This window comes from Lemur catta, chromosome 15 (assembly GCF_020740605.2).
Source record: "Lemur catta isolate mLemCat1 chromosome 15, mLemCat1.pri, whole genome shotgun sequence".
Classification (NCBI taxonomy): Eukaryota; Metazoa; Chordata; class Mammalia; order Primates; family Lemuridae; genus Lemur; species Lemur catta.
This window is the reverse complement of record NC_059142.1, coordinates 2033097-2058324: the sequence shown is the minus strand read 5'-3', so window position 1 is coordinate 2058324 and position 25228 is coordinate 2033097. Positions and strand designations below refer to the sequence as shown.

Genomic DNA, 25228 nt, shown 5'->3' with positions numbered 1-25228 from the left:
ACATGACTGTATTTGTAAATTAGGTTTTGATTTATGTACTAGGTTAACATTGTGGTTTGTGTGCAGCAACTCAAAAGTACAGACAGACTTAGGCCAACAGCCTCCTGCTTATTAAACTGAACAATACAAACAACCACTTAACTTATACAACAGAAGAGAAGGCCTCACCTACAGTAATAGCAAAAGGATAAGAATGTCTAGGGATAAACTTAAACGCAAATACTTTATGAGGACAAGGATAATATCATGCCTGAGCAGAAGCTGCTAAAAATATCCTTGTCTGGAACCCATGGGGCTGCACCAGCTCCTGTGCCATTTGGAGATGTTGTCGTCATCCTTTGTCTACTGGAGGGGTGACCCCTTGACCAAGGACAGAAGTCCTGGAGTTAGGAATAATCTCTCCTCCACTCCCACTATAGAAATGGCCACACTTGAAACCAGAAACACATAGTTACTCTCCTCCTCCTGCCTTGTGATTTCCTGATAGTGCCTCCTACTGGCAGAACTTCAAGCCACCTGGCATGAGAGTCTGGGAAATGGGTTTACACACTCTGGGCCCCCTCAGTGGCATATAAAAGGGCAAGGTGTAGAACTGAGAAACAACAGACGAATAAGCTCCACAGAGTCAAGAATAGAAGCAGGGAGACCACTGCTATTGTTATATGCAGTTCAGGGGAAAATCTATTTGGTTTGAACTAGGATGGAAGTGGTTGGATTCAACAAATATTTTGAAGATACAGTGAAAGAGGAGTCAAGGATGATTCCAAGGACTTTGGCCTGAATAAATAGGATACAGGATGGTCCCATTTATTGAGACAGGGAACACTGGAGGAGGTATGCATGGTGTGTGTTTATTTGGTGGAGGAGGATAAATAAAAAATTCTACTTAAAGTTAGGATGCTTATTACCAATTCAAATCGAGATAAGATATAAATAAATATACCCTCTGGACTTCAGAGGAAATGCTGCGATTAGAGCCTTCTCTGACCACCATCCATGGAATTAGATGAGGGAGTGACTGCGGAGAAGAGGACCCGGGACTGAGGCCTAGGGCCCCTGAGCATTTAGGACATCAGGACGGGAGAAAGATCAAGCAAACGAAAGCCCAGAGGACTTGGCCAGTGAGCTAAAAGGAAAACCAGACGACTGCAGGGAAATAGAAGAGAAAGGAAAGCGTTTCCAGAAGATGGGAAATGAGTAACTGTATCAACTGTTGGTGCGTAGAGTCAGATGAGAACTGGGAAGTACGGAGGAAAACCCGGGCGGGGTGGGCGCTGCGAGTAGCAGGAGGTCTGCTGTAAAGGGGAGCCGAAAAATAGCATGGAAGCCAGCGGGTGACACGCGGCCAGGGGAAATTTTTCTTATTTCTTTAAAGGCTAGGCCATAAGGTTCGTATACTACTGGGGATGATCACTGTCGCAGCACACAGGAGACGAGGCCCTGCCTTCCTGACCTGCGGAGGCTAACTTTTGAGGGAACCCGTGGGATCCGCCCCCGCCGCTTCCAGCCGAAGCCACCACCCGCAGAGGGGCCGGGCAGGGGCGGCGGGAGCTGGGGCGGCGCCGGGCACCGGAGAGGCGTCTGAGGGCGCCAGGCCTTCCGCCTCTGTCCCTTCGGCCACATCCGCAGTCACAAAATGGAGGAAGAAGGAGAGCCCCTCTCCAGAGCGCCTCGCAGCGTGGGCCGCGTTCCGGCGCCGGGGGACGCTTCCTGGCCCGCGCCACACTCTCAGCCGCTCGCCCCCCGCGCCTCAGCCCGCTCCTGGAGAACTCCTTTTCCCCCCTTCCGGAGCCATCCCGGGACTCCTCTCGGCAGCACCTCCGACTTCTTCCCCTCGCCCTAGCATCGCGACGCCACGCCGACAAGGCGGCGCCCGGGGGGCCGCAGACCCTGCTCCCCGAGCGCCTGCCGCGGTCAGAGCGAGAGGGGTGGGCGGGGGCCGGCCAGGCGACCGGCTTGCGGCGGTCACGTGGGACGCTCGGACCAATCGGCGCGCGGCTCCGGGTCGGGCCGTGCCCGCGGCGGCGCGGTCGGGCGGTCGGCGTGGGTGGGTGCGGACGCAGCGACGCAGAGGGCTGCCAGGTGGGCGAGCGAGGGGCGGCTCGGGGTCTGCCCTGCGCGTCCACCCCGAGGGAGGCGAGGGAGGCGTCTGCCGGCACCTGCGACATCCCGCCCGCCACGCCCCGGAGCCGCGGCAACCCTCAGACCTCACCTTTCTCCTCAGGACCAGGCCATGGAGCGCGAAGTCCAGCGGGTTCGCCGGGCGTTCCGGTCCGGCCGGTCGCGACCCCTGCGGTTCCGGCTGCGGCAGCTCGAGGCCCTGCGGAGGATGGTGCAGGAGCGCGAGAAGGACATCCTGGCGGCCATCGGCGCCGACCTGTGCAAGGTACGCGCCCGGCGGGAGGCACCCGGCCGCCGGCCTCCCGCCGCTCCGCTTGAGAACCGCAGTCCGCCGGAGCAGCCTTTCTTTTGGGGTTTTTTAAAAACATTTTCTGGTTACGCAAGCACTGCAGGAGTATGATCTCCAGTGGCACAGATAAAGTCCAGCAAGCAGTACGGATGCCGCAGACGTTTCCTATGAGGTCCCGGTCCGCCACTCTCGCGCCAGCCCCTGTTGTGTTCTCAGACACTTTGGAAGTGCATGTGTTACCTGGCCTGTGTAGTTCCTCCTCTGCGAATTGCCGTTTATATTCTTGTCCATTTCCTTGCGATTTGTAGGAATCCTTTGTATAGTCTTGATTTGCCAGCTTGACATATTGCAAGCTTTCTTTTTTCTGTGTCTATTTCTTTTAACTTTGTTTATGGTTTCTTTTGCAGGCAGGTTTTTTTTTTGAGATATTCAAATTTTCCTTCATGACTGTATATTATTAGGTCAGCGCTCCTCAAGCTTTTTGCAGTGACAGTCACCTGGTGATCTTGTTAAAATGCAAGTTATGATTCAGTAGGTCTGTGGTGGGGTCTGAGATTCCAAGTTTCTGACAAGGTCTCGGGTGATACCACGGTGCCTCTTTTGGAAGCATGCTTTGAGTAGCAAGTTCTAAGTAGTGTTTAGAGTATGAACATATTTCTCTATGTTTTCTAATAATATTGCTGTCATCTTATTTTTGTCTGGATTTCAGTTATAGCAAGGCTTTGCTGTGGGTTTGTGATATTCCCTTCCCCGCATGCCCCCAATTAAACATTATTTCAAGGAGTAGTAACAGCAGTAGTGGTACCAGCAGTAATTGTAAAAGTTCTTTTAGAGTATTTTTGATGGAGAGGGGCTATGATGCTAAATAAACAAGATGGGATAATTAAGATTCAGAATGTCTGTGAATCACTTATTCATTCTACAAGAATCACGTACGTGTGTGTGTGTGTGTGTGCATGATTACTAAAGAAATACAATAAGTTTCCTGCCCTTGGGGGTTTTAAACTTGGTTGGGAAACAGAATATACACAGGCAAAATGTGAGCATAGTTATAAACCAGGGTATTAAGGGTGAAGTATTAAGATACAGGTCAAAAGCATAATTGCTATGGTATATAAAGTGTGATCAGGACAGGCCATTATTAATCAGGAAAGTCTTCTGAAAGAGGTAACATTTAAGCCTGATTTTAGAGGGTGTGGGGATCAGTGGAGAAGAATTTGTAGGCACTGAATATATTAGGGAATTAGCAAGTCCTTACTGAGGGCATGGAGGGTGCAAAACGAAAGATGGCAAACCAGTGGCCCTGATAATGCCAGTGGTTGTCACTGCAGGTGTACCTGGCCTGAGGTTTTTGACATTCAGGGCCAAGGGTATCATACTCGTTGTGCAAGGTTAACTGTGATTCTCTTATAACAGAGTGAATTCAATGCATACAGTCAGGAAGTCATTACTGTCCTTGGGGAAATTGACCTTATGCTGGAGAATCTTCCTGAATGGGTTGCTGCTAAACCAGTTAAGAAGAACCTGCTCACAATGTTGGATGAGGCCTATATTCAACCAGAGCCTCTAGGAGTGGTACTGATTATTGGAGCTTGGAACTACCCCTTCGTTCTCACCCTTCAGCCACTGGTAGGAGCCATCGCTGCAGGTCTGGTGCCATCTTATGTCTTTACCCCTTTTTAAAGAGGGCTTATTCTCTCATATTGGTTGTAAATTAAGGATAGTGGCTAATTAAATACATTTACTTTAATGGTTTGCCTGGGTTCACACCAGCAGGGTATTAAGAATTCATAAATATATATATTTTAAAGGCGCTGCTGATGAGATTTGTTTGACTATTTTATGAAACACCTGGGGAATGAACCTGTGAGGGTGTAAAGGCATGTGAGTCAACAATTCCGGCAGTTTGGAGCCAGGCATCTGTACTCTAATGTGGTTTCAGTTGCTGGCTCTGGCCTTGGACCAACCATTTGATTCTGTCTGACTAGTTTCTTCATACAAATAAAGGCTATGGGAGTAATGCTAGCTTGGGTGTATAGCAAATGCTAAGAAATTAATTTTTAACTTTGTGAGATCCAAATCAACAGCTCTATGTTGATATGGCTTGTTTGCCCAATAATTCCAGAGCAGAGAGGAAAATCAAAGGGCAGAATTGGGAAAAAAGTGACAGAAAGCTGGAGGAGTGGGAAAGGCTGATGAAGCCCATTTTCAGTGACCTGAAGATAATGACAACTAAGGAATTAGCATTTGAGAAGAAAGTGAGACAAACTCATTAAAAATAGAATTAAGAGCTGTAGAAGGCTAGGCGGGGTGAGGTGGGTGAGATGGCTCAAGCCTGTAATCCTAGCACTCTGGGAGGCTGAGGCAGGTGGATCGATTGAGCTCAGGAGTTCGAGACCAGCCTAAGCAAGAGAGAGATCCTGTCTCTACTAAAAATAGAAATAAATTATCTGGACAACTAAAATATATATAGAAAAAATTAGCCGGGCATGATGGCACATGCCTGTAGTCCCAGCCACTCGGGAGGCTGAGGCAGGAGGATTGCTTAAGTCCAGGAGTTTGAGGTTGCTGTGAGCTAGGCTGACACCACGGCACTCTAGCTCGGGCAACAGAGTGAGACACTGTCTCAAAAAAAAAAAAAAAAAAAAGGCTGTAGAAATAGAGTACCTAGCCTGTCCTTCCCACATAAACACCATCTTGGTGGCTATTACATTTACTTAAGTATTAGATGATATTGTTCTACTTTTTACTTTGTTTAGGAAATGCTGTGATTATCAAGCCTTCTGAACTAAGTGAAAATACAGCCAAGATCTTGGCTAAGCTTCTCCCTCAATATTTAGACCAGGTAAGAATGTCTTGACTCATCTTTAATATATCTGTTTATTTTGGAAAACACCCATTGATTTTCCTTCCAGTGCATGTCATTGCTGGCTGGAGATCAGATTGCAGTTTCCTTAAGCCTCTAACGTTTGACTTAGAAAAGTAGTTCCAAAATACCCTGTGGAATAACCCGGGTATTGTGGTTACACAATATATTTAGGCCCATGGCTTCATTAGGTATTCTGCTATTTATAGATCCTTGTCTATAATTGGGCATTTTGGATTAATCTTTGTTTGAGTTAACGTATGATTTTAGGTGTATTCATTTAGTGGATTATTTAATGAGGGACTAGTACTGTGCCAGGTGCTAACATATTTTTGTTCCTGACAATCTTTGTTGCTGACCATCTCTTTTGTCCTAACAGAATATAATTTTGTATGATTATATAAGAATACTTCTTTTAAAAAGGGCATGTTTGTAGCATGAAAACTACAGAAAGAAAGTGACCTCTTGAGCCAGAGGGTGGATCCTCACTCTGGGTTGAAGTGCTGGCATTTAGAGTATCAGAAGCTAAATAAAGAAAATGATCGGCCGGGCGCAGTGGCTCACGCCTGTAATCCTAGCACTCTGGGAGGCCGAGGCGGATGGATCGCTCAAGGTCAGGAGTCCGAGACCTGTCTGAGCAAGAGCGAGACCCCGTCTCTACTAAAAAAATAGAAAGAAATTATCTGGCCAACTAAAATGTATATAGAAAAAAATTAGCCGGGCATGGTGGCACATGCCTGTAGTCCCAGCTACCCAGGAGGCTGAGGCAGTAGGGATCGCTAAAGCCCAGGAATTGGAGGTTGCTGTGAGCTAGGCTGACACCATGGCACTCACTCTAGCCGGGGCAACAAAGCAAGACTCTGTCTCAAAAAAAAAAAAAAGAAAGAAAAGAAAAGAAAATGATCTCCTCAAATGTGGTGTAGTTCATCTCTCTGTCTGAATTGGAGGTTCTTGAGCTCTCCTACGGAGGAAGTTTATGATGCTATTATGAAATCAAGACTGCTGAGTTCTACATGCAGTTGCTGCAGGGAAGAGTCTTTGTTTAGCTTTCATTGAAAGACAACTTTAAATTATCTGTATTGTACACATTAATTTGTAATGTCCTTGAGGCTACCTCTGGCTGTTGGAATAATATTGTCTTTGTTATCTTATCACTGTTATGGCAGCCTGCAGAACAATTTCGTTCTAATAGCTGTGATTATCCAATCCAGAAGGATGAAATGGAAAATACTGAGTGGATTGAGTAGGACTTGGAACCAGAAGGTGGAGGTTGAAGGTCCTTCTTTGCCCCTCACCAGGGGTAAATTCTTCAGTAGCTGACTCTGCTTCAGTTAGCTTGTTGGGAGAATCAATAATGTACTATATAAATTAAGCCATAGAAAAGTTAAAACTTGAAACATTTGTTCGGCTGCTAAACTATGATGTGAATGAGAACTAATTAACTTTGAAAGGAGGTCTACAAGCCAGCTTTTACTTTCTGCTCATACCTGAGAATCTTTTGAATATCTCCATCTTACTTCCTTGCCATCTGTTTTCGGTCATTACTTTTCATGCTATTATTTTTCTAAGATATTCTCTCTTTTAGAATAGCTATTAACAATAGCACAATGCATATAAGATCTCAGTCCCTGGAAGCTGTGTGAATTTACCCAATAACAGATGAGGAAATATGTTCAGTAGCTTACCTAAGGTCACAACACAAGCTAGTGCGTGGCAGAGCCCATATTCAATTCAGATGTACTTCAAAAGCAGGTGCTATAGGTGTGCTATGCTGTGTACACCATTCAGTCAGCATATCATGGGTAAGCCCTGCTCTGTGTTGTGTAGAGAGAGAACATTCAGATTAAGATACGCAGCTGGGACTTGTCCTGTGGCAATTGACAGCAGCCACTCTCTCACCAAAATCTTTAGCTTCTACAAACATACCTATCTCATGCATTTCCCTGGTCAAATCCAATCATTGGCTCTCTTGTGCCTTTATGACTGAGCTACTGTAGAAAACATTAGACTCTCTGGGTTGGTTTCAAGTAGACTGATGATTCCTAGACACAAGCAGACTCTGTATTCTCCACTCATCCTTGGTCAGCTCCCTCTCCCATCCCTCACAGGAACTGGTCTCCACATTCTCCTGTTTTTACTGAATGTTACATGTTTATGTTGAAGAAATTGCTAATGTTAGATAATAGGATTAATTTGGCAATGCAAGAGTTTGTTTCTTTTTCTTTGAGGACCTGTATGTTGTTGTTAATGGTGGTGTTGAGGAAACCACAGAGCTTCTGAAGCAGCGATTTGACCACATTCTCTATACGGGAAGCACTGCAGTTGGAAAAATTGTCATGGAAGCTGCTGCCAAGCATCTGACCCCTGTGACTCTTGAACTGGGAGGGAAAAGTCCATGTTATATTGATAAGGACTGTGACCTGGACATTGTTTGCAGGTAAGACTGGCTCTCTAGTTTTTGAGGTTTTCCCAGCACAGTGGAGGCTTTTCCTAATAGGTTAGTGTTATCCTTTGCACTAGAACCCCATACCTTCTGGCTCTAAGATACATCATTAAGCTTCAGTGTTTGGTGTTCTCAAGAGTAACAGAAGTCTTTCACAAACTGTCTCTTGGTGCCATTGTTAGAAATGACGAGCCATAGGTCCTGACATCGTGTGGTTGTCCTTAGGAATTTTGAAAAAGTTCTTTCTGTTCTTAAGATTATAGCTAGATCTGGGAAAAAATTTAATGTTCTGCAGGCCAGTGGTCCATGAAGTAGATACTCCCAAGTATTGTGTATGCCTAATAAAATCTTGAAATTCTCATTTGAAAAGGTATTATGTTGATGTCTTAACTGAGATCTTTTGTTGACAAAACCAGTATTACTCATCTTTCTTTGAATAGCATCTTGCATCTGGAAATTAGAAAATAAGAAGTTTCAGGTTCTCTCTGCTAAATCAAGTTTAGCTACTAGGAAATGCCAAAACAGAATCAGGTGGTGTGGTTTTCTCTCCCCTTCAGAAATGGGGCACAGGCCGGGCGCGGTGGCTCATGCCTGTAATCTTAGCCCTCTGGGAGGCCGAGGGGGGTGGATCGCTGGAGGTCAGGAGTTTGAGACCAGCCTGAGCGAGACCCCATCTCTACTAAAAATAGAAATAAAAATTATCTGGACAACTAAAAATATATATATAGAAAAAATTAGCCAGGCATGGTGGCACATGCCTGTAGTCCCAGCTACTGGGGAGGCTGAGGCAGGAGGATCGCTTAAGCCCAGGAGTTTGAGGTTGCTGTGAGCTAGGCTGACGCCACGGCACTCACTCTAGCCCAGGCAACAAAGTGAAACTCTGTCTCAAAAAAAAAAAAAAAAGAAATGGGGCACAAAGGAGAAGATAGGGAGTTAGGTCAGGGTTCCAGCTTGGCTTTGTAAGTAGAAGTCCAGTTGCAAGAACAAGAGACCCTCAGTTAGTGAATATTCAGGTTTTGGGCTTCTGCCTATACATGGGAAAGGTTTTCCAAAGTGGGGAAGGGCTCCACATAGAGGAGGGTGGCTGTCATTCTGCTTTATACCTGAACATTTTGCCAGCAGGACCTGAAGCCACAGCCAGGAGAGGTAGAGTCTGTACTGAACTTCTGTCTTCCAGGATGTCCTTTTGGCTGGAGTAGGAGAAGTAAAGTGGTTTTAAAAGGCTATTTCTCTTCTTTTTCGGCACCAGGCAATGGCTTTACTGCTTATCAGTTACTGTTTCCCATGAGCTGGCTTGAGAACTTCCCTGCTGCTTAGAACATCCTATCTCAGTTGGAAAATACATTCTAAGTTCCAACCGATTTAGAAATGAGTTTTTTATTTTTTATAAAGATTACCAAGTAAATATATGAATCTACTTTAGTTATAAAACAAACAACACAAAAGTATGTAACAAGTGAATATGCGACTGAATTATATAGCCATTCTGGGTTTTTCCTCTCAGACGCATAACCTGGGGAAAATACATGAATTGCGGTCAAACCTGCATTGCTCCTGACTATATTCTCTGTGAAGCATCCCTCCAGAATCAAATCGTGCAGAAGATAAAGGAAACTGTGAAGGTTTGTGTTCAACACATCTGATTCTGTTGATTTCAATAAGATAAGGAATCACATTAACTATTTGCAGGCAGCATCTCTATTCCCTCCTTCCCCCAGGAAAATTCCAGTAGCATATGTGACTGAATTAACTTATTGGCTAATTGAAAATGCTTTGTGCTCCTTTTATAGATTATCTTCTGGGAGCAAGGTTAAGTTGGTGTTAAATCCACTTAAACCATTTAGTTGATTTGTTGGTAATGAGTTGTGTATTCTTTTTAAAAGTTAAATAGCTGTGCATCTGTGCTTTTGAGGAATATTGTCAATCCTTAAGTATAATCTTAGACCCTTGGCATATATTGGCCATTTCTAATTAAGGTTATCAGTTCTTGTGTATGTGGAGGGCCTGGAATGGCCAGTAGTTTGGAGGAGTGAATTAATTAACTACTTCTAATGTACCCTTTATATGGTTATCAGTCTTTCAGGGTGTTCAAAGTAAAGATCTGCAGTGAGGAAATCAAGAAAGGCTGCAGGGTAGGGTCCTAAGTTAAGACTGGAAGGAGATGGAGGATTTCGTTTGGTAGAAAGGAAAGAGATGACCAGTATAACTGAGTTCAGTAGAGGGAGAGGGTCGCTAAGCCCCCAGGTGAAAGAAATGATTGGAACAATCGTTCTCTCAACAGATGTTAGTTGAGCACTAAGGAAGGATCAAGAATACCAGAGAGTAATGTATGTGATCAGAAAATGAAAATTGTGTACCAGGAATTTTAGGAAGATAATTCACAGTGGTTCCAGGCAGAGTAACTGGGGATGATGTGCTAGGGTCTTGATGTGGGAATTGGGCATTAATGATAGGACTGAAGATGGATCCAGATGAGAACACAAAGGGAGAGTTGGCCAGATTCAGGGAACGCAGGATTGGAAGAGAGTGGTTAAAGACAAATGTGAGATGGAAAACATTTGGAAATTGGAGAAGTGCTTAGTTAAGTATGGTGATTAATTCAGTTTCAAAGTAAGGCCCATCTGCATTCCTTTGAGGCATTTATACCTAACACAGTGGTTCTCAACTGAGCTACACATTAGAATCACTAGGGAGCCACTTAAAAATAAGTTTCCAGTCCTTATCCTCCAAAGATTCTGATTCAGGTCATCTGAGGCCCCCAGGTGATTCTGTGATGCAATCCACATTGAATACTACTGTTGGTGGCTCCGGAGTTAGGGTCCAGGAACATGAATTTCAGCAAGCTGCCCATGTGATTCCTACCACCCAGACTTGAGACTCGCTCTTGGTGGAGGGTGGTGAACAATGTTCATTTTGATTTGAGATTATAAATTGAGAGCCCTCACAAGGCTTTGAAGTTACGAGCAATTCAATAATTTTGTATTTGTTTTATATAATAAATACTGATGTATGATTATTGAGGTTCTTTTACCTTGGTAATTTACCAAAGCTGTATTTTGATCCTTTGAGTGGTTTCACCATCATCTGTGACTGGTAGGAATACCAGTTCAGAGAAGATAAAAACAACAAAATAGAGTAAAAGTTGCAAACTTTTTCTGTAAAGGAATAGATAGTAAATATTTTAGGCTTTACAGACCATAGGGTCTCTGATACAACTACCCAACTTATTGCAGGGGAAGAGCAGCCACAACAAATGTGTAAACAAATGGGCAACCCTGATACAGAGCAAGGCTTGTTTCCTCACATCTACTCTCACATTCACCCTCAGGAGGGCCCGTGGGTAAACCACGAGAGATCCATAGGAACCCCCTGGACCCATAGAGAATGATGTGTGTGTGTGTGCACACGCGCGTGCGCGAGTGCAGGTCGGAGGGGCTTTATTTTCTAGTCCTTGACCTGCCAAAAAGCTTAAGCTTACTGTTGGGAAATAGGCTAAGAGACGTGAAAGGTTTCAGGAGTTTTGCAGGGCTTTGCCTTGAAAGAATCTGTGGACATGTTAGTTCACAGAATAGAAGCTGCTTCCAACAAGGGAGGCATCGTCAGAGGACGTTTGCAAAGCAGCGTTTCTGCTTTGCTGCTGCCCATCGCCTTGAACTGTTTTGCAAGGCAGAAGCTCGGTTTGGGTCCTTGGTGGAGAAGCTGATTAAAATGCCTGCCCAGCAGATAACGTGCAGCTGGAACTATCCTAGACTTCAAGGCTATTCCTGCTTCACTCCTGACTACATGTATCTGTGTTTAGAAGAAGTAGATTAGAGTAGTACACAGACTCAGTGTTCTCATTTTATACATTTTATCTTTAATTTGTATGCTCAGCGAGGTCTGTTTCTAACTTAGGGCTTAACATGCTTATCTTAGAAAAATTTTGTAACTGTCTATTCTTGTAGACAGAATTAGGTAAGGTTCCCTTGGAAACCTCAAAAAATGAGCTGTACACATAATTCTTTAACAAAAGACAACTATTTGCTGTAACAATAAATACTGATGTGGGATTTCATTTGGGGCTTCACAGCTCACGGGAATGCTGGTGGACCCCTGACCCCCCCATCACTTTAAACTGCACTTTGTCTCCGTCTCAATCATTCTCCGTCTATATTATTTCTTTATTTCCTATTATTTCCAAATCCCTTGCTATGATCCTGCCTTGGGGGCTGTTTTGCTGAGAGTGTGAGAGTGTAGCTAACTCTCGGCAGCTTACTACTATTATACTACTATTAAATTACTTGGGGAATAGGGTGTTAGATTCTGTGAGGATATAAAATCAGATCTGTTTTGGGGCATGAGTGGATTTTGTACTTATTAAAGAAATTGAAATATGGGTCTTTGTGACAATTAAATACTCCTGTTGTTTTAAATAGGAATTTTATGGAGAAAATATAAAAGAGTCTCCGGATTATGAAAGGATCGTCAATCTTCGTCATTTTAAGAGGATACTAGGTTTGCTTGAAGGACAAAAGATAGCTTTTGGTGGGGAGACTGATGAGGCCACACGCTATATAGGTAATGGAAATTCACCTTTTCCTATGGGAGGATGGGAGTTGGGCAGTTTTTACTGATACTACTTTTTGACACTGAATAAACTATTGTTAATATATAGCATTTAATTAATTATTAAAGTATTAAATACTGCTTTCTGGTATACTACTTTTGTTATAAACTATTTTAAAATATATATGTATACATATTTAATAATACCACCAGTGTTGTACTAGTTTTCCATATTTACACTTATATTATCTATTTTCTTTTCTTCCTAACAACCCTGAGAAGCAGAATAGAACTTTATGTTTATGGATGGGAAAACAGCACAAAAAAGGAAATAGCTTTGCCACTATTCCACAACTAGCCAGCAACAGTACCAGTCTAGAAATAATGTTTTGATCTATCGTGCTTGACCTTACTATTTGTTTACCTTCTTTGTGTTTTTTATTCTTTGCCATGAATATATATTACTTAGAATTGTAAACGTATTTTTTCTAAAATAGTATAAGGAGACAGAAAATTGCAGACACATTTGGTTGGCAAAGAAGCTGTCCCACATAGCTTTACTTACCACCTTTATCAGGTAAGATGCTGCAAGTCACCAAAAAACTAACTTTAATAAAACAAAAATTAAAAGATTTAAATAATGAGAAATTTATTCTCTTATAATGAGCATTCCTGAGGTCCTTCCAGGCTGGATAATTCAGTGGCTCGGTAATACCATCAAAAAAACCTGATTCTTTGCACTAGGATGCAAAAGAAAAAAATGCCTGTGTCTTCTTTTTTATTTTTTTGAGACAGTCTCACTCTGTTGCCTGGGCTAGAGTGCCGTGGCATCAGCCTGGCTCACAGGAACCTCAAACTCCTGGGCTCAAGCAATCCTTCTGTCTCAGCCTCCTGAATAGCTGGGACTACAGGCATGTGCCACCGTGCCTGGCTAATTTTTTCTATATATTTTTAGTTGTTCAGCTAATTTCTTTCTATTTTTTTTTTTTCAGCAGAGACGCAGTCTCGCTCTTGCTCAGGCTGGTCTCAAACTCCTGAGCTCAAACAATCCTGCCTCATCGTCCCAGAGTGCTAGGATTATAAGCGTGAGCCACTGCGCCCAGCCAATCCCGTGTCTTCTGTCTGTCTTTGTGGCAACCCGAATTGAAATAGGGAATAATCTTTAGAAAAGAGGGGGAAAAAAGAAAAAGAGAAAAAACTCTAATTCTTTCATCTCTCTGTTCTCCCATCTCCAGCATGTCCACTTCTAGGCTACTCAATGACAAGAGGAAGGGCCTGTCCTGATTAGCTTATAGACTAATTAGGACTTTCCCCTGACCTAGAGCTGGGATCGCCTTACCTGATCACTTGACTATGCAGAGGAGGGTAGACACCCAAACCAGTTCTCTGACCCAAGGAAGCCGTGGGCAGTGCTTTGGGGCAGCCGTTTACCCTTGGAGTAGTGTGGCAAAGAGCTGTCCTCAGCCATGTTGCCAAGATAACCTAGTGGAAACTAGGGGCAAAGAGGAAGAGCCAACTTGTTATTGTCAGATGTCTTCTCTTTTGGCTGACAATCCAGTTTGTTTAGAGGGTCTTTTTGAGTTGGTGCTGCTAGTTGGTGACTTACATTGGCACCAACACTGGGACACACTGCACAGCCTCTCCAGTATCCATTTCACCCTCCTCTCTTAGTCTGTGTAACAGAGTTGTAATAAAGGTCAATGAGATACGCATGAAAGCACTTGAGTTAAGAAATAGTGGGAGCAGTCTTTGCTCCCAGAAAGACCTATCCACAGAAAGATGTTAAATATGCATATGGCTATGAATGGGGTTAAATGTGATTAAGATATATTCAAGCATACATCTTTCCCTTGGTTTGCACAAGAATCCCGGATTCACATGCGTTGGAGACATTTAGTACACTCAGGACTTTTCAATAGATTTGATTTGGGTGGGAGAAGGAAAGGGATGGACATGTGATTCAGTGAAAGAAATGTAAGATGAGAGCTTTGCATTTTTGTTCCTACTTTAGTGTTTTCATTTTCATTTTGTTTATTTTCTTTTCAGCTCCAACAATACTTACTGATGTTGATCCTGAAACCAAGGTGATGCAAGAAGAAATTTTTGGACCAGTTCTTCCAATAGTGCCTGTGAAAAGTGCAGATGAAGCCATAAATTTCATAAATGAACGTGAAAAGCCCCTGGCTCTCTATATATTTTCTCATAACAATAAGGTAAAACTTGTAGAGAGCAACTCACTCACTATCATAAGCAACTATCATCAGTTATATTCCTTCTTTGCTGTAAAACAATGATGGTTTATTTTCTATCATATCAGAATCCAACAAGTGAGGTTGTAGTCCTAGATTTCTGTTTTGGGTAATGAGGCCCTGGGGTTAGATCTAAGTCTGCAGGGATAAGTGTTACAAGGTTTTTGACTCACAAACACCTCCTGTATAATTGAAAGACTTACATGTACCAGTATTAAATGCTTTTCTGATGTTAATCCACAGGGCATTGCTGTGTAAGAGCCTGTCCCATGACGGAAGTGGCATTCCCAGCCACTCAGGTGGGACTGTGTGGGACAAAGGCCTCTGGCACTGCTATGTAAATGGTTGTGATATCATGGATTTCAGTTTCTCACATTACGTTACCTTATTGTTAGAGTGGTGGAACCACATCACCTGGTTGAGCAGCTTTGCCACTTTCTGCATGGCTCACTCATTTGCATCACTAGGTGGGTGACTGCTGCTCAGGGACAGTGGCCTCAGAGTGGGCAAGTAGGTTTAGGAGCCCTTTGAAAAAACAGGAAAACTAGAAGGGGGAAGATGGGGCTAGTCAAGGTCTGAGGATGCCAAATGTTCTTGGAGAGTTTCTGATGGTAACCTATGGGTAGTCATGTGGCAGGTTCTAGAGCTTGTGATGCTGTTGAAATACAGATAGCTACAGGTATTTGAAGTGAGACCAAATGTTTGGTTGGAAAAAACTGGGTTATTAACAAAACAATGGTGTGACATTTAAAATGACTATAGATAATGGAATGGGCAGGAAGGAACCCTGAAGTCTACTAGCCAGGGTACAACTCAGTGTGGAGCACTTCCTTGCAGTGGGTCACCTGAGGTCAGTGCAGTCTAGACTTGATGGTGCCATGAAGAACTCTTAAGGGTTTGTTGGCCCCCAGGTGAGATCACATTTGTTGGTCAAATGTCCTTGCACCTTTTTGGGTCTTAGGCCAACCAAGCATTTATTTCTTAAAAAATAGGATGCTAAATCTAAATCTTAAATATTTTTTGCATTTCATAAAGACCAAATAATACCTATTAATAATGTGCTATAATTTACAGCAGAAAGTGTTCTAATTTTTATAGACCAGAATATAGTCTAAATTATCCCTTACAAAGAGCATTTTGCTGCTGTTTTGGAGAGTACAACTCCAGGTGGCAATTGAGTGAACAGACCCGAAGGTTCAGGGCTGCCTTCCACAATGCACTAGATGTGCATCTGAGAAGTTAGATATCAGTCACGTTTGCTAAATTAACTGCAGTTTAGATTATTTGACTAGTATAGTGTCCCCAGATTCAAGAACTCCCACTGATACAAAGGCAGAATGTGCATCCGTAGAGGACACAGCCCCCCATGTGTGGAGCCTCGAGTGCTCTGTGTGGCGTGATGTCACTGACCTGGATGCCTTTGGTCTGTTCCTCAGCTTATCAAGCGGATGATTGATGAGACGTCCAGTGGTGGTGTCACAGGCAATGATGTCATCATGCACTTCGTACTCAATTCGCTCCCCTTTGGGGGAGTGGGTGAGTATTACTTTCTCCTGCTCATAGTAAATATTTCAAAAGCACCACCATTGCATGAGTGATTTGTGCAGGCTGTTGAAATAGCCGGCTGCTGCTTATCCTAATTTTCCTCTCCTGAGACAGGCCTTCCCCTGCCACCCAGTTGACAGTGGTTTTCCTGCTTCCTTGCCTGTCCCTCCAGCGTGGGTTGAATCTCTGTCCTTTCTGTCCTCAGTAGCACTGACCACAGCTGTGATTACTTTGTTTTTTATTTTTTAAATGAAGAAATTTTTAATTATTTGGTGCTGATACAGTATCTTTTTAATTAAAAATGAGATAAATCCATTTGTACCTTTTGAGGTTTCCTTTTAATCTACATGTTTATATTATCTATTTAAATAATAATTTTAAAATGTATACACAGGGACAAGCCATAAAACTGTACCAACTAGATCCTAGATCCTCTTTACCCAAGGGCAGCCCATTGTTTTACTTCACTTCATTGATTTACTTGTTTATAGGAGATTTGGGAGCCAAGAATCAGGTCTCAAATTAATCAGTAGGATCTCTCTCTGTTTTTTTTTAAATGAGGTAGCAATGAAAGGTTCAGAATGCCAGGGAACAGATAGCAGTCAGAAGGATTTTCTAATGTCCCTTTGTTTTCTATTCAAGGTCATGTTAGGTGGTAACCAGTTCTTACCTACATTGGTTCCTCAACCCTCTGTTGGGAGGAGCAGCCTCTCCTTGAATTGCTTTGTGGTTTGAGTAGAATGAGACTCGCCTTGTTCTAGAGATGATGGTCACAAAGAAATTTATTCTCAGTAAAGCTCTGTGGACACAGCCTGGTTGTTGTGGTTCCCTTTGGAATGTGACCTGCCTCCTTCTCCCACACCTGAGATGATTGACTCAACTTTTTATTTCTCCTTTGGGACCTGGTTAGTAGGCTTCTCTACTGTCTAATAGAGGTATTACAGAATAACCAATATGTAAGAATTCTCATAACAAAAAAAAAAAAAAAACAAATGATAAAAACAATGGTCATAAAGCCCCTGCTTTATCCTCTTCCTTTGTAATAGCATAAATAAATTGCTCCATGGGATGTAACAGTCCAGTTTAGCAGGACCATCTGTTTCTGGTTTAGGAAACTTTGTCCCAAGACCAAGGAACCCTAGCCTGCAGCCACAGGTCCCCATCTAGGACATAAACATATTGCCACATCCAACACAGTGCCTAACATATGTGAGGGACAGGCAGGGAGAGGCCACATTAGTGGGTATTGCCAGATCCAGATTAGAGATGGTGGTGGCTTGGAGAGGGTGGTAGCAGGGAAGATAGTGGAAAGGAAGGGGATATTTTGGGAGTCAAGCAGCAGTGTTTCCTGATGGAGTGACTGTGGGGGGAGCGGTGAATGAGAGTATGACTCCTGAAATTTTGGCTGGAGTAACTACAGTTTTACAGCCCAGATGTTTAAAAGATTAGATTAGATTCTGTTATCTTTAGTTCTCAGATCTCCCCACAGAATCTTGGCTTTCACTGTGCTACTGCAGCCATCAACTGTGTAATTGTTCCGTATGATGTCACCAGTGCCCCCTATGTGCAAAATCTAAGTGACCAGGATTCAGTCCCTGTCCTACTTTGATTAGGTAGCACAAGGATCACTGACCATACCTTTTTCTTTAAAACAACAAATCTTTTTTTCCACAAATACAAAAGGAATATGGGGGTTGGGTGCAGTGGCTCACGCCTGTAATCCTAGCACTCTGGGAGGCCGAGGCAGGCAGATTGTTTGAGCTCAGGAGTTCAAGACCAGCCTGAGCAAGAGCGAGACCTCGTCTCTACTAAAAATAGAAAGAAATTATCTGGACAGCTAAAAATATATGTAGAAAAATTAGCCAGGCATGGTGGTGCATGCTTGTAGTCCCAGCTACTCAGAAGGCTGAGGCAGGAGGATTGCTTAAGCCCAGGAGTCTGAGGTTGCTATGAGCTAGGCTACCGCCATGGCACTCTACTCTGGGCAACAGAGTGAGACTCTGTCTCAAAAAAAAAAAAAAAAAAGGAATCTGGGCTTTTTAAGAAAACTTGGAAAAGATAGAAGAGCCCGAAAAATGAACATTTAAATTACCCATAACTCCACTATGTAAAAACAGCTGCTGGAGGCCAAGTATGGTGGCTCACACCTGTAATCCCAGTGCTTTGGGAGGCCAAGCAGGGAGGATTACTTGAGGCCAGGAGTTTGAGACCTGGACAACATAGCAAGACCCCATCTCTACAGAAATTTTTTTTTAAAGTAGCCAGGTGTAGTGGCATGTGCCTGTAGTTCTAGCTACTCAGGAGGCTGAGGTAGGACTCAACTTTTTATTTCTCCTTTGGGACCTGGTTAGTAGGCTTCTCTACTGTCTAATAGAGGTATTACAGAATAACCAATATGTAAGAATTCTCATAACAAAAAAAAAAAAAAAACAAATGATAAAAACAATGGTCATAAAGCCCCTGCTTTATCCTCTTCCTTTGTAATAGCATAAATAAATTGCTCCATGGGATGTAACAGTCCAGCCTGGGTGACAGAGTGAGAACCTGTCTCTAAAAACCAACCAACCAAACAAACCTGGTGTATGTATTGCACTTATATGCATGCACATATATGTAGATGCTCAAATATTCTATTCAAAATGGTATCCTATTGTATATTCTTTTCTACCCTATATGTGACAGGATAGTGTGATACTTTCCCATGTTGGTATGCTTGCAGGTCATGATTTTAGTAATTGCATAGGGTTCCATCATATGAATGTGGCACATTTATGTAACCAATTCCCTGTATTAGATTTTTATGATTTCAAATTTTTTGATATTATAGTTCTTACATAATATATCTTTGTGCAGTCTCTGATTATTTCGGTAGGAAAAATGTCTAGAAATATAACAATGTTAAAAGAGCTTATACATATTTTTTCAAAATGAAAATGCCTTTTTCTTCTAATTCTCAAAGTATCATAGACTGAATGGCAAAAAGTCCAAACAATTAAAAAAACTACAGAGAATTATAAGGGAAAATAGAGTAACCTCCCAGGCATAAACATTATTAATGTTTTGGCATATAGTTTAGGTTTTTCTTTGGAAATGCATATCTTTAAGGGTTTTGATACATATTGCCAAATACTCTTGCAGAGTCATACCCATGAGCAGCATGTGAGTATCCAATTCCTTATATTCCTAGTACTGGATTATTCCACTACTAAATTGCTAGACGAAGGGTCCCATTTTAATTTATACTCCTGTGATTATTAGTGAGTTTGAACTTTTTAAAATTAGTTCTCTCATGAATTTTCTATTTTTGTCCTTTGCTTGATATTTTTGTTGTGTTCACCTCTCCCTTATTGGCATATAATTGGCCTTTTTTGTAAGTAAGAAAATTAGTCCTTAGTTTTATCTGTAACAAATTACCTCTTTTCAGATTATAATTTTTCTTTTAATTTTACCTATGATTTGAAACTTTTATATAGTCAAACCTGTGAGACTTTGTTTTATGGTTTCTAATTTGGAGGGTAGGCTTAGAAAAGTCTTCCCTACTTCAACATTATATAAATATCATATTCATTTCTTTAAATTTTCTGATTTGTTGAAATATTTAATCACAGAGTTTATTTTAGAAAGCTGCATGATATAAGAATCTGTTATTTTTTTTTCCCAAAGAGTAAACCAATTATGCTGGTATGATTTTTTTGAATAATCATCCTTATACCATCTATACTCAATAAAAACACGTATTTGGGTCATTCTTAGGGTTTTCTCATTGGTTTCATTATCTGGGGGTTTTTTTGTTTTTTGTTTTTTTAAAGAGACAATGTCTCACTCTGTCACCCAGGCTTATGTACAGTGACATGGTGTCATAGCTCACTGTAACCTCAAACTCCTGGGCTCAAGTGATCCTCCCACCACAGCCTCCTGAGCAGCTGGAGCTGCAGGTGTGCACTACCGTACCAACAAGAATTTATGTCTTTGCCTGCCCCCCAACACTTTGCCCCTTTCCCTTCAAAAAAGAAAAAAAGAATTTATGTCTTTAAAATGTGGACTCTTATTGGGAGCATGTTATATCTCTTCATTTATATAACTGTTTTATATCCTTCAATAAAATCTTACAGTTCCCTTCATATAAATTCTTTACCTTTCAGTTTAATTTTATTTTTAAGTATTTTCCACCCAATTTTTCTTCAGATTTTCATACATTTTTCCCAGCTCCTTACTACCTTGGTTGTGTTTTTGGCTGGTCCCTCATCCTGTAGCCTCCATCAATGTCAGGGTTTCTCAAGGTCTCGTCCTTGGGCCTCTTCTCACATCATGCCTGCTTCCTGAATGATCCATCCTGCAGCCTGGCCCTGGGAAACTGCCCTCTGGCTGCCCCTGCCTCACGCCACTGTGCCATACACATGCCGTTCTCCATGCCTGTCACACACTTCACCCCTTTGCACCTGTTGGTCTGTTGTACACATAATAAATTAGATAAATGAAAACTGTCACAGAGCATGGCTTTTTAGAGGGCAGAGGTTTACACTTGCTTTATATTACCCGTCTATGTAACCCTGTCACCCTGGTCTTTGTTATTTTCCAGGGGCTTAGAGGAAACAACTGAGTGGGGCCATGGATAAACAGAGCCAAGCCATGTGGAATGGTGGGAAAAGAACACACATAGTATTTAGAATCTGATCCGGGTTCACATTCTGGCTTTGCCACTTACCAGACATGTGACCTTGGGCAGGCTTACTGATGCTGTAAGCTTCCTTTTCCTCCCTGGAAGTGAGGCTGATGATATTTTATGCAATAGGGTTGTGGTAGGAATTATCTCAAGAGAATGCATTTAAACTTTTAGCACAGTCCCTGGCTTAAATGAGAACCACAGCTGTAGAAGAGCTGCAAATCCTTGCCCTGCTCTTGGAAACTGTCCTGTTTGACAGGGAGATGACTTTCCCAGGGACATTGGGAAGGGTTTCCTGAAAAGAGACACTTCTGCTGGCAGAGAGGTTCAGCGGGGGCACGCCAGGCAACAGGGAGGGAGTGTGGGTTTTCTCTGTCATTGTTTAGAAAGGGAAGTAGCTTGTGTCACCTACACTGAAGCCTGTTTTGTCTGTTTCCTTTATTTCAGGTTCCAGTGGGATGGGAGCTTATCATGGAAAACATAGTTTCGATACTTTTTCTCATCAACGTCCCTGTTTATTAAAAAGTTTAAAGAGAGAAGGTGCTAACAAACTCAGATATCCTCCCAACAGCCAGTCAAAGGTAGATTGGGGAAAATTCTTCCTGTTGAAACAGTTCAACAAAGGAAAACTTGGTCTCCTGTTGCTCACTTTCCTTGGTATTGTAGCAGCTGTGCTCGTCAAGGTAAGTCCTCATGCCTCATGAAGTGCCAGTGTTTCTGGTCCTGCCCCAGTGGCTGCCAGATGCATATTCTAACAAGACTACTGTATGTTAACTTCTAGAGTCTAACTTTTAGGGTTGGCAAACTGCAGGCTGCATGCCAGCTCCTACCTGTTTTTGTCAGTAAAGTTATTGGAATGCATTTGTTTAGTTATCATCCACAGCTGCTTTCATGCTATGGTGACAGAGTTGAGTAGTTGCAACAGAAGCTGAATGGCCCTCAAAGCTTCTAAATTATTACATAAAACATTTGCTGACATCTGGTCTAAGAGTTTAAAATGCTGTAGAACTTGCTTGCAGAATTCGGAGCTGTCTAACCTTCTGATCCTTTTGGTATTGGTCTTTTCAGTTTTATTCTTGAACAAGCATGAAATCAGCATGCTATGGAGATGGAGGAGGGAACTCTGTGGTGGACAGTAGTGGTGGTGGAACAACTTTGGTGAGGGATATTTTATTAGGCTTGATTGTTTTTCCTCCAAAGTTGACTATCAGATCAAGTCTATCTTTGGTGATTAGTTATTATAAAGATGGGCTTTCCCTCATGATAACTGCTTTCTCAAGGCAGTTTGTGTATCTTTGGGGTGAAGGAGGAAATCTGCAATAATGAAAGTTAAGATGAAATGAGGAAAGGCGATTGTCTGTTGAGCCGTCAGCCAGCCAATGGAGGGATCCATTGAAAATATTGACAACATCATTGAAGAATGGACTTGGAAGAGAGCCATTTAATGGAAATCACTGTGTTTATATCTACATTTTGTTTAAAATTTGAAAGAGGGTTGGCTTGTCCTGTGGTATCACAGCTTTGGTGGAGTTGGAGATACCAGTTGCATTTGAAATCATTTGGGTTTTCTCAGAAATACCAAGCTGTGCTGAGGAGAAAGGCCCTGTTGGTTTTTCTGGTAGTTCACAGACTGCGTTGGTCCAGTAAGCAGTGATGAACAGCAGATTTCAAAACCCGGCTCTGTCTGTTAAGAGTGAGGTAGGAACTCCTTGTTTTCTTTCTTTATGTAAGGTGGGCCAAGTTGGGGTATGTTTTCTTTTGTTTTTTTTTTCCTACAGCTGGAGGCTTAGGGGTTATTGAAAAAAGAGTGTTTTGCTTGTCTCTAGACATTTTGGACCTTGGCCCAGAGTATCAGAGTATTAAAACTGAACTTATCCACAATTTTTAAAGAGTGAGGGTAAGGCTGGGCACGGTGGCTCATGCCTGTAATCAATCCTAGCACTGTGGGAGGCCGAGGCGGGAGGATGGCTTGAGGTCAGGAGTTCGAGATAAGAGTGAGGGTGAGTCTCTAGGAATATAAGAGAAATGTGTAGAGTTAATGGCTTAACTAGGTCTAGGTGAAGCAAACATTATTTCTAGAAAAACAGCAGACACATGTGAGTCTCATTCCTCTTCCCCATCCACTCAGCTCTCCTGGATGAAGTGCCAGCTGCCTAATTCAGACTTACAGTCACCATTTAGACACTGAACTCTTTGCCTCATATTTGAGAATAATCTTCTAAAAATCTCTGCATTGTTTTGTTTTAACTTTAAAAAAAAAAAAACTTGACTTTGGAATTCATGGTAGCCAATGTAGTGAATCAAGGCATACGTAGTGTACAATTTAGAGGCTTTCTGGTCTTACTTCTTCTTCATCTTCCTAAGGCTAGAGATATAGTTGGAGGCTTGTTTGGGTCTCTGGTTATTATCTGCCTTTCTTGCTCTTTTCCCAAGATGTTGGTCCCCGGCCTGATAGGCATCTTCCTGGTTAGGATGGAATTTCTCAGACTCACAGAAAATATGGAGGGCGAGGAAGAGTCTGCACTCCCCAGGCTTGCCATGTCCCCAAGAAGGCTCCCCCAGGTGCAGTCCACTATACAAGCAGGTTTGAGTTTCCAAAACACTTTGGCAGGCAGATCTTTCTCTGTTAGTGTCTAGAGAAGCAGCAATATATATTATAAAAACCTTTAGCTGGGAACAAAAAAATGTGTCTTTGATTCCTGGTTCCAGTGTTGACTTAATTATGACTTTGGGTGAGGCCTTTGTGAATGAGCCCTTACTTAGGCCTCAGCTTGCTCGTCTACAGACTAGGGGAGGAGGCATCCAGGGCACTTTTAACTCCCCCTCTCAATTCTGATTACTATTAGTTGTTAATATTTGTTTGGATTCAGTCTGGACTAGGTAGAGATTTGGGTTTTTTGCTTCTTTGCTGCTTCTTGGCTCTTCTCTCTGAGCTTTTAATCCTCTTTTTTTATCAAATCACTTTTATTTTAAATGATTAAATCTGTATTGTATACTTCCTTGAGGAGTCTTTATTTATTGTAATTACAAACATTTTTTCTGAAATGGCTTTTTTTCACTGAGTAGTGTACTTATTTTGTTATAAACTTGGATTTGGTTTTATTAATTACCTACTAGAATTAGAATGGTTTTGGACCGTAAGTACTATACACAGAGTAAAGTTTCAGTAAAGCTTAGAAGCTACAGAAAACATCATGGGGAAGGAGGTGTGGATTTGAAAATGTTAAAGTTGATAAATGTCATTAGGCCTTTGACAGTTAAACATGACATTTGAACCTTGCAGTTGCAGCAGCCCCTCCTCAGCTTCAATAGGATGCATTAAATTCAGTACTGATTTTGAATTTTAGAAACAAAATTGTTTATCAGTTTTCAAATTTCATGTAGAGACTTTAGCTTCCTACTTACAATGCTAGAATAATAAATGAATATTTTCAACTCTTGTCCCCACTGGGATATTATCTCATTGATATTGGACAGAATACAGCCTCTATCACCACCTGTCTTCCTTGTTTTTTGAGGAAGGGCATAATCCTTTATCTTCAGCCCAAACCACACCTAACACTTCTTAGGGATATGTAACCTTTTTTTGTACAAGGCATTTAGAGTCTCTTAAGGTAGGCAGTATTCGTTAGAGTCCCAGTAATGAGCTCATGTTACAAGGCTGGTTGTGGGTGGGTTTTTAAACCAGCAGAGTAAACTGGATTCCTTTTTCTTTTCTCCAGGCTGGATACTACTGAAGAATGATCCTGTTCAACCTCCTAGTTGCCTCTACTGAATTATTCCTCTTTTAAATGGTTAATGAACTAATAATTTTTAAATCCTACCAAAAATAGTAAGAAAATATGCAAATGTACTGTGATCAAACATGAAAGTCATTGCCACTCACCATTCATAAAACTTGCCATCTTATCCAAATCCCAGCATTCCCCAATAGTGAGGATTTTCAGAGAACCTATCCTAGACTGTGCTTACTCAAATCTTAGAGCTTTGGGCTAGGGAAGGAGAATGTGTTAGGCTAAATCCAGACTCCTTGGGGATGTAAGGGTATCTCAGACCTGCTCAGTGACTCTTTCCATTCAGTTCGTGGGACTTTGCACCCCCTCCCCTACCCCTGCTCCCACCATCATTGTGTAAAGCTTTCAACAACTCAACACTTCCTAGGGCTACTAGCAGTCCTCTGTAGTCTAGAGAGGTGAGGTTAGATCTTCCCAGCTCCCTGTTAGGTTTGAGGCACTAAAACTGAACTGTATTAGGATGGGGGGTGGGGTTGTTCCTCCTCCATATGAATATGGAGGAGGAGCAGCAGCCCCCTCAAAGTTTATCCAACTATGAATCCATTTTTTGCCTATTTTTTTCTTCTGTTGAAGACAGAGTCTCACTCTGTTGCCCAAGCTGGAGTGCAGTGACACCATCACAGCTCACTGTAACCCTGAACTCCTGGGCTCAAGCGATCCTCCTACCTCAGCCTCCCGAGTAGCTGGGACTATAGGTATACACCACCATGTCT

General features: G+C 42.3%; 1 protein-coding gene across 5 annotated transcripts; it reads left to right on the top strand.

Annotated features, from left to right (window-relative positions):
• The first annotated feature begins 2002 nt into the window (after nucleotides 1-2002).
• Nucleotides 2003-24626, top strand: ALDH3A2 (aldehyde dehydrogenase 3 family member A2). 5 transcript variants are annotated; one of them, XR_006739421.1, is made up of 11 exons: nucleotides 2003-2082; nucleotides 2225-2386; nucleotides 3827-4058; nucleotides 5170-5255; nucleotides 7505-7713; nucleotides 9224-9341; nucleotides 12135-12276; nucleotides 14311-14477; nucleotides 15950-16049; nucleotides 16701-16963; nucleotides 21169-21238. XR_006739421.1 is itself a non-coding variant. In XM_045569465.1 (11 exons), the coding sequence occupies exons 2-11, from the start codon at nucleotides 2234-2236 to the stop codon at nucleotides 24456-24458; spliced, it is 1458 nt and encodes a 485-aa protein (XP_045425421.1). In that variant the 5' UTR covers nucleotides 2003-2082; nucleotides 2225-2233; the 3' UTR covers nucleotides 24459-24626. The 5 variants fall into 5 exon arrangements, 4 of the variants coding, with proteins under 4 accessions (XP_045425421.1, XP_045425420.1, XP_045425422.1 ...); XM_045569465.1 differs by lacking the exon at nucleotides 16701-16963 and adding an exon at nucleotides 24444-24626 and having other exon boundaries at nucleotides 21169-21404; XM_045569464.1 differs by lacking the exon at nucleotides 16701-16963 and adding an exon at nucleotides 22295-22419 and having other exon boundaries at nucleotides 21169-21404.
• Nucleotides 24627-25228: the final 602 nt, after the last annotated feature.